The sequence below is a fragment of the Octopus bimaculoides genome, chromosome 11 (genome assembly GCF_046866305.1).
Source record: "Octopus bimaculoides isolate indiv1 chromosome 11, ASM4686630v1, whole genome shotgun sequence".
In the NCBI taxonomy this organism is placed as follows: Eukaryota; Metazoa; Mollusca; class Cephalopoda; order Octopoda; family Octopodidae; genus Octopus; species Octopus bimaculoides.
Genome location: NC_142938.1, coordinates 17,185,005 through 17,195,004, shown reverse-complemented (window position 1 = coordinate 17,195,004; position 10,000 = coordinate 17,185,005). Strand labels below are relative to the sequence as shown.

Genomic DNA, 10,000 nt, shown 5'->3' with positions numbered 1-10,000 from the left:
CCAATCCCTGCTAATCCTCCACTCTTTGGCTGGTGATGGTGGAACAATAAAATAAGACCCAGTCATGTAATAGGGGAGAGGGAGAAGAATAATTCAGTTGTTTGTATACCTTCCTATCCAAATTGTGTGAGAAGGATTTAAACCCTTGGTCATAGAAAATGTAATATGCTAGGGTAAATGTCTTAACAGTATTTATTTATGTTCCATTTTGCTTAATTCTGGATTCATATGCTACCGAGATTGACTTCAAGCACAAACTGAGCTCTTGATATGATTTGTCTGATGTGGTTGCATTTCTGTCTCGGTTGAAGAAAGGTTAACTTATAGATGTTAATGAAATATGGGAAACATGCACTTGTTACAAGCACATGTTTGCACATATCCTTTTTCTCCCCACACAATCTGATGGCCTTTGTACCTAGTTTGAAAAAAAAAAAAGACAAGCAGAAAAAAAAAAACACAAGAGAACTTTATAAAACTAAATTTCAGTAGAAATTCTTTTAAAAAACTTTGGAGGGTAGATGGCAGGATCATCAGGAAGTTGGATGAACTATCTTGTGCTATTTGGTTACATTTCTGTAATCCAGTTCACTTTTCAATTTCCCCCAATTGATAAAATAAGATAATTATCAGTTTGTACAATAAGTGACTGGTTGATTTAATTGACTATATGCTGGAACAGTAGTCCTCAAATTGAAAAATACCAGGCCTCAACCCACCCCCAAAATAATACTTGTGAGATGTTTTGCTTCCCCAGTCGTGTATTTATGCAGTCAAAAAAGCTTGCATCCATATGATTCTTCTTCCTTTGCCATGGTGTTGTACAATTTAAAAAAAAAAAAAAACAACAAAACAAAGTAAAAAAGAACTAAAAGCCATCTTTATTTTATTAAATGTGGTAAGTTACTGCTCCTCTTTTCACAGGTCAACCCAAACCTTGTGAGAGACCCTGTTCTAGAATGTTGTCTGCAATGTGACCATTGTTCAATGACTGAAGACATTAAAACAAAATTAGATGCTAACGAAAGAAATTTTCTGGTTCATTAATATACATTGCATTCATTTGCTGTTTACTTGACTTATTCTGCTTTTCCACTTTATCCGTCACCTCCACTTCTTACCACCATTAATGATTATTGCTGTGCTGCGATGGGGGTGGTAGTGGTAGTAGCCATGGATATGGCAGGGGTAATAACTCAGATGTCCTCTCTCTCTCTCTCTCTCTTTCATTCTCACTTTCTCTGCATTCACAATTTTTAACACCCCTTTCACTATTATGACCAGCTCATATAACCAGTAGTCAAGGCCTCCGAGAAATTTTGAATGGTGGAACAAGGCCACTTTTAGGCTCCAGAGGGAGAGGGTGGTTCGCCTCTCAAAATCCGAGGGGTTGTGAGACTTTATACTTTAATTTAATTTTTTTTTTTTTTTAGCTAGGGGCTCCATCACATTCATGAGCCTCTTTGGTTTTTCAAGTCCTGGGCTGATGTTTTGGTTAACCCCCTTCTCCCTCTTATAGGCCCTGCCATTGTGTATAATGTTGATGTGTGTATCAAGGAGGGTGGTGGGTGCTAAAAATAAGAGGTGGCAGGCCCCTTGCATCTTGCTCTACTCTAATCCTATCCTGAATTTACCTTCTTTAATTCACTCCTTCACTGCGCTGACCGTTCACCTATTCACCCCTTCATTCCTTCTCCATCCATTGATAACCATCCCCAGTTCGTGCAGCGATTTCCATCTGACAAGGGAGATAACTGTTCCTTACCATTGCTACTTCTATGACTACTAATACATTAACCACACATATATCATGTCTAAGTACCAACCCCATCTTTTTTTTCTCATAATTACTTCATACCGCCGGCAACACCACTATTATCACAACCTTTCTCACATATTCTTCTTCCCCCATTGCTCCCACCGTGATCACAGTGTTTGTTTTTGTTTTGTTTGTTCTTTTTTTTTTTTTTTTAAACACTAAACCTATGTGGAAAGTTGGTTTTGATTTACTGTTGTAAATGGTTGTTGTTGTTGTTGTTGTTGTTGTTGATGTTGATGTTGTTTATTGACTCTCCACCTCTACACAATGCTCTCTCTCTCTTTCTTCCTTCATCGACATACATACACACAATCACCCATGCACATCTAAATATTTTCAAAAAACATTAGGAAAAATAACAACCTATTCTCTCTCTTTCACTACAATTGTAAGAAATAAAGCAAAAAGTAATAATGGTAGTGGTATGTTTCTAAGGTGGCGAGCTGGCAGAGTTGTTGCAAGTCAGGCAAAATGCTTAGTGGTATTTCGTCAGTCTTTATGTTCTGAGTTCAAATTCTGCAAGGTTGACTTTTGCTTTTCATCCTTTCAGGGTCAATAACTTAAGTACCAGTGAAAAACGGGTTGATGTAATCAACTAGTCCCCTCAATCCCAAATTTCAGGTCTTGTGCCTTTAGTAGAAAGGATTATTATACTTCTTTCAAAAGCACAAAGCCTTGAATTTGGGGGCAGTTATCGTCAGTTAGTTAATTGATTAATTAATAGATAATAATAATGATTATAATAATGGTAAAAAAAAAATGGCTGCAAATCTGTAGTATAAACATCAGACATGCCATTCAGAATTTTAGTCTTGTCTTTTTTATGTGTCGTGTTCAAAAGTCCCTTTCATTATCCTTCTGAGGTTTGGGTGGCGGGCGGGGTTTGGTTAATAAGGGCCAGTGATTAATTATACTGAGCTTTGATTTCATCAAATCATAACCCCTTTCTTGCAAACATTGGTTGTGTGCCTGACAGAAGACAAAAGAAAAAAAAAGAAACAGCCTCAATGGTAGTAATGATGGTTTATAGTGATATACAAAAAGTAAAAAAAAAAAACTGAATATTTTTCACTTGTAATCTGGCACACATGAATTTGCATTCACAAACATATATCATACACACATTTTACTATAATCTCTCTCTCCTTTCATATATAAAGAAACAACTACATATGCATACACATATGTATACATACACATAAGCTAGGACTTGCTATCCTGACAGACAGAAAACCAGTGACAACCATTTTCGTCTGCCGCCATCTATATTCCTTGATAGTAACTCCTCCCACTGTCTTAAGAGTCCTCTTTGTTTGTTTGTTTTTTGTTTTTTTTTTAAATGTATTTTATCCTATTTGAATGTGATGTTGATGCTGACATTTTACTCAAGGTTGGAAGATTTTACTAAATAAACATGCTGTCCTCTTTTATGTAATTATGTTTGTTGCTCTTTGTTTCATTGCGATCATTATGATTATGATGATGATGGCATATGTTGTTTTTATACTGGTTTTAGTCATTGGACTACAGTGATACTGTAGCATGGCTGTTCAGTGTCTCAGTCATCTACTTATTGGTTAGTTGATCTTAATTTGTTGAAGTGCCAAGTTATGAGACATAACAGTACAAAGCATAACCGGTGCTGCTTTGTAGACTTGTGTAAATGTTAACACACATACACACATGCATGCACATATTTATATATATATATATATGAAAACAGTGACATTTTCAGTCTTTTCAAAAATGACAAGAGCTGATCAAATCAGAAGCTACATGAAATCTTCACATTTGTGGAATCGTGTTTTAAGATACTGAATCTGGTAGCAAACATGAGCTTACCTTAATAGTGACTAATTAATACTGATCTGTTTTACTAAATATTCAGGTTGAAGTTGGCAGGAAGGAAATAAAAAGGGAAACAGCAGAGTTTTACATTTTCTGTTTGAGAAACTATTTTACTAAAAGACTTTTTGGAACTTGGAAATATTTTGCTTCATCAAAATGGGAATATTTATGGCTGAGCTTTGCTCTTGCCATTATCAATTAAGGAAGGACTTAAAATCTAGCTTATTCCAGCATTCAGTGCAGCTACCACAACCACAAAAGGCTCTGTGAAAGAATAGTATTTATCCAACCAATATTTGATCAGTGAGCAGATTGTTCAACAATTGCATGGTGGTTAAGTTGTGTATAAATCTGTAGACCCTGTTTTAGTTCTCAGTTCCCAAAGCATTTATGAACTACCTCAGTGAGGTTCTCGCGTATATTCATTTACATTGTATGCCACTTTATAGACTCAAATTTATCTTTAAAACCTGTATGCTCTACATTTATTACATTGGTAGTAAAACATCTGGTGTCATATTTGATTGAAACAATAATATTGAAAGGCCGTGCTGCTGCTGCTGAGAATATGTTTATCCCAAGAATTCCTTTTCATTTAATTTTAAGACTGCAGTTCTCAATGTTTGACCATGGTCCATTGACAAATCTGAAGGGTAAATTATAATGAAAAAAGTACTCTATGCTAAGAAGCTTGCTTCCCAACCACATGGTTGTAGGTTCAGTCCCACTGCGTAACACCTTATGTAAGTGTTTTCTACAGCCTTGGACCGATCAAAGCCTTGTGAGTGGATTTGGTAGACGGAAACTGAAAGAAGCCCATCATATGTATATATTTATATGTGTGTGTCTTTGTGTCTGTATCCTCATCACTGCTTGACAACTGGTGTTGGTGTGTTTACATCCCCATAACTTAGTGGTTTGGTACAAGAGACCGAGAGAATAAGTATAAGGCTAAAAAAATAACACTTCAAGGTGGTGCTCCTGTATGGCTGCAATCAAATAAACAAAAGAATAAAAGAATTATAAGTAGAAAAATCTTTGCTATACCCAAAGCCAATTATAAGCCACTTTGTCGTAAGTAGAAACACAAAACAAAACGGAAATTCAAAGTATATTGTTTATTAAGAAGCTTCATTATATTATTATTTTGTGCCATTAATACACTGGCTTAAATACATATAGAAATATCTATATGCAAATAAACATACACACAATTCATATAACAAAATAAATCAAAGTTATGTGTTACAGCTTTGAAATATATTTGCCTTTTGGACATCTGCCAGATAACACTTCAAGATCATCTGGTACCTATATCCAACAAATAGATTAAGTGAAGTATTAAATTATAAGAAATAAATTTCTGAGCCAGTGGCAACAGAAAAAATTTTACGGAATATTTAAACATATAATTCAGTAATACCCTGTCCATTCAGCTATTTCTCTTTGGAAAGTGAAGCTGAAAATCTCTCATTGACCTTCATCAAGTCATTTGTTTGTGACTAAAGGTTTCATCTTTTTGCAGTAATTTAAAGTCAATCCATTCTCATGGAGGCCATCTCCATTTCCAGGCTATTGACTGCAGTCAGAAATTGTAGACACAAGGCATTTGTTTCCTTTTGTCTTTACACTTGCTCTTTCAATACTATCATAAGTTAGATGAGATTTCTTGAGACAGTCTTCTATGGCTGGATGCCCTTTCTTGTACCAACCTTTGTTTTATTGAATTACTGCTAGATATTTTGTTTATAAGAAACATAAACAATGCCAGTTGTGAAGACCCACATTCAAATATGAATGCACATGTGCACACACACACACACACATACACGCATGCTCATAGACAAATGCATATACACATGTGTATACGCAACAAAATCTTAACAGAACTCTCCTCAATTCCATCTCGACATTTTATGTTATCAAGTGTGAAAACTCCAACCAGACGACCACCCCCTGATAACTCTCTATATACTTTCTAACAATGCACAACTGGTACACCAAATACTCCAGTATTTCCATATCTGTGGAGATGTTCTTCAACCAACTTATGAAAACATGAGACAGCATGTTCCAGCTTACACATCTCTACCAACAACTGATGCATGAAGACCTTCACTTTCAACATATCAAATGTTAATCATATAACCTTGGAACTGAGAATTTGTGGATTACATCTCATCCTTTGACCTACTACCTACTTGTGTTAAGGTTACTCAGAGTGCCACAACATGTACAGCAACACAACAAATCAAAATGATGGAATCAGTCCTAAACAACCATTTTCTTTACTAAATTGAGTCTTTGTTAACTCTTAAACCACAAATATGGTTTCCATAGATCCAGATCAGCATTATCACACACTTTTGTATGAGTTAGACAGTAAGAAATGGAGTTGAAACTTTGCTGATATCAATGGTGGTTAGAATGGTACAAATGGTAGTTTTTTCTTTTATGACATCATATACATTCTGTATCAGGCTTTTGAGAAGAAGTGTGGTGGTTGTGTACAGTGGCCAGTGTTGTTTCTTTAGCGACTTTTGTGTTGGGGAATGGCGATGTGTAGATTAGTGATATCAAGGATAAGTCTTCCTGGAATTTTTGAGGGTATGTAATAGCAAAGTGATGATCCTATATAATGTTACTTCACTTTGAATTTTGTTGGACTTTAGAATTGATTTTCCTCAGCTCCAGAACCTTGGAATTTATCAATGCTGATACAGTTAGCTGTATATGTTAGTGCGTGCAGCACACAATGCTTATGGTGGATGTTTGTAGGTTTGTCTGACCCCAAGCCTTTTTAACTTTTTACATATCCCTATTGCTTCTTTTAAGTGTCTGACAGAAGGAAGGGTTTAAAATAAGGGTCTAGGTAGAAGGTGCTTATCTTCTCATGTTTTGGAGATGTAGTCTTTGAGATTGTTAGTGTGGCTGTTATTGCTGTTGATGATGATGTAGAATACTGTGAATGTTAAATTTGCAGCTTGTGTTGGATATGTTTACTATTTCACTGCCTTCTTGTAGTATATTTATCTTTTGTTATTTCCTTGTTTAGTTGCTCAATGCTGAGTTTTATTTTGGTTGCTGATAAAGATGACAATGGCAACACACAAGTCGCTAAAGAAACAACACAACAATTGAGTCATTAAAGAACAGCACTTGAGTTACCATTCTGTTGGGCGATATTTGTGTAGCACAAGATACCAGAAGTAACTATTATCCATGAAGATTCCCACTTGACAAAGCATCAGTAGTACAGCAGACCAGGACAATGATGAAGTCACATCACTCATAACTGGATCACAGCTGCGGTAGATAATTCTATCATTTAGCTCCTGAAGGGGTCGAAAGTTGTTTCCCATTAATATTCTCACTGCTGATTCATCAAGCTCATCCAAATTAGTACGGAATTCATTCATCTGTAATATATATATATGAGGGGTTGCTTAAAACTTTCTGGCTTAGGGTAAAAGAAAATACAAGATCAGTTAATTCTGATTTTATTCAACATGTTACCCTTTCAAATTCACACACTTATTGCAGTAGTCCTCCAGTTTTTCTAAGCCCTGTAAAAGAACTCGGAAGGCTGGGCCTCCAACCAGGCCTTTCATGACACCTTTAAATCTAGGAACTTTTCAGCAGCCTCTCATATATATATATATATATATATATATATATATATACACATACATAGGTATATAATTAAAAATATATTTTTTTTTTTACAAGTTAACTATTCATAAAAATTCTTTTATTTAAGAGAGTGTCACTAACTTTTGTGGAAATTTTATAAATTATAATTCCAGAACTGAACTGCAAATAGGTAACACCATCACAAAAAAGACAACTTCCTCTATGTACATTAGCCTGGAATGCATGTGTTAGATGAGTTGAAAAACAAAAGCACTTAAACACAAAATACATACTACACACAAACGTCTTCCACAAAGGTTAGTGACATTCTCTTAAATAAAAGAATTATTCTAAATAGTGAATAACTTTTAAAACTAATTATTGTAGCTGTATGAAATAATTTTTGCAAAAGCTTCTAAATAATGCATACATACATATATATTTAGAGATAGATAGATAGATAGACAATATGTGTGTGTGTGTGTGTGTATATACATATGTAAGTATGTATGCATAGGCACAGGTGTGGCTGTGTGGTAAGAAGTTTGCTTCCCAACTATATGGTTCAAGTTAATTACATCTCAGTTGTCAGCAACCCAGACTGAAGTTAAATGTCTTGCAAACAACTTGTACATGCAAGTGCTACCAGTCAAGAACTCCGCATACCGGAAGCCAGCAAGTGTATGGGGTCACCAGGAGAGAATGCGCGCCGTTTCAGGGCCTACTTCTCGACGGCATCAATGCGCACCGGCCCCCTTCACTGATATGAGGCCCCGCTTGCTAGATCAACTAGTTATTAAAAACAAAGCTCAATATTTCTCTAAAATACAGATTCAGCTTTTGCTGTAATAAACAAACACACACACACACACACACTGGCTGAGTATGTCATTGTTGGCAGGTAATTTTCGCAATAGAGTGCCTTGGTGGACTTTGAGAATAGCAAGCGCACCCACATAAAATGGATTTCCACCATCTTGCAAGTGATGTGGTGGTGGTGGAGACCTTTTTCTAAAAAAAAGATGTTGATAATTTATGAATCCCCTTCCCCACTTCCAGACCAATTTTGTCTATTTTTTTCGCTATGCACTTAAAAACAATGGAAAACTTCTTTGCAGTAAAAGAAAAAAAAAAAATTCCCAAATTTATAAATTCTCACCCCACCCTGCCACCTAGTATCAATTTTGTCCAATTTCTTGGAATAAAACATTTTCTAACAGAAAAGTATGCTATTACATACCCTTTTTAACATACCTTTTTTTATACTACTCTGTCGACCTAATGAAATTCCTTTAACGCATACATACAAATACTCAGCATGAGTCATATACTTTTACAGAGTGTGAGAGAAAATGTGGGGAAATGTACAGAGATGGGGAAAGTTTACCATGAGAAAAGTGATAAATGAAAGAGGTAGATATCTTTTCTGTTGGTGTCACAGATTTCAAAATTTTAAAATTAAGTGAAAATTTTCAAATGTAGCATATTGCTGTATTTTTTTACGCATTGAATCCAAGTTTATGATTCAGTTTTTCCAGAAAAATTTTAGAAAAATGTTACAAAGTCTTAAAGATTGATCATTTTTTATCCAATCAGAAAACAAGATTTGTGCGTAATAGTTGTGATAAAATGAAAATAAACATTAGAAGACGAAGTTTTAAACAAAATGAAAGCAATGTGTGAGAGATAATACATATACAGAGAGAGAGAGAGAGAGAGAGAGAGAGTGTGTGATAAAGCATGTGGTAAATAATAGAGAGAAAGAGATTCACAGTGACAGATAGAGAAGGAGAACTGTCGATCTAAAAGTTGAGGTATTTCTGGTAGAAAATTATATATTTTGAATTTTTTTACAGATGACATTTTCTTTGGGACATAGGTTTCGAAAATCAAATTCGTTTTGCTCAAGGATGCATAACCACATACACTCGCATTTGTATAATAAATAAGATCTATCTATCTATCTATCTATCTATTTGTCTGTTTGTCTGTCTCTCTCTCTCTCTGTACACACAAAAACATACATATGAACTGAAAAATACTGCCGTCACTGGCAAGGAGGTAGAACTTTGAAGCATGTACTATGCTTTCGCTGCTTGTTTTAGTACCTATGTAGTCACCAGCAGATGTAGATCTGTATCCATATATTTTGTATGCGCGTATATATATTTGTATGTATATATTTGTGAGTATATACGTATTTGTATGTATGCATGTATGTACATATGCATTTACTTCCTCACACTCTTGCCTTACCTGACCTGAAGATATTTGAAGTGCATCCTTGAATATTACCCATATAACTGTCTCCCAACAAGGTGGGTATGTCAAACTGCCTTCATAACGGTAATAACAAGTTTGATTAACAGGAAAAAATGCCTCTAGCTTCCAAGAAATCACGGGGTATCTATTACCTGTAAAGGAAAATAATACCGTTACATATATTATAACATAGATATATAGATGACTTTGAGATTTGGCTCAGTCTAAGATTGTCAAGATATTTGAGTTTTACAAGCTTCTTACATTTTTTGCTTCAACTTGTGGGGGAAAGTTTGTGGTTGCTGAGTACATGTGGTTTAATATTGTATTTTCTCATGCAAAGTAATATCCTTTTGGATAGTTCAAGTGGCTTAGCAGGATGATACTTTGTATGTTCTCACTTTTGCTGCCTGCCTACCTACCTACCTGCCTGCCTGC

At 35.2% G+C, this 10,000-nt stretch overlaps 1 protein-coding gene across 1 annotated transcript in view; it reads right to left on the bottom strand.

Moving 5' to 3' along the window:
• LOC106876467 (carbonic anhydrase 2) overlaps nt 1-10,000 on the bottom strand; it is a 23,605-nt gene that overhangs the window by 611 nt on the left and 12,994 nt on the right. Inside the window, exons 7-8 of the mRNA XM_052971541.2 lie at nt 9,557-9,714; nt 1-7,086 (exon numbers count right to left, since the gene is read on the bottom strand). The exon at nt 1-7,086 is cut by the window's left edge and continues 611 nt beyond it. Coding sequence (XP_052827501.1) covers nt 6,832-7,086; nt 9,557-9,714 — 413 coding nt within the window. The 3' untranslated portion in view covers nt 1-6,831. The remainder of the gene's footprint in view (nt 7,087-9,556; nt 9,715-10,000) is intronic.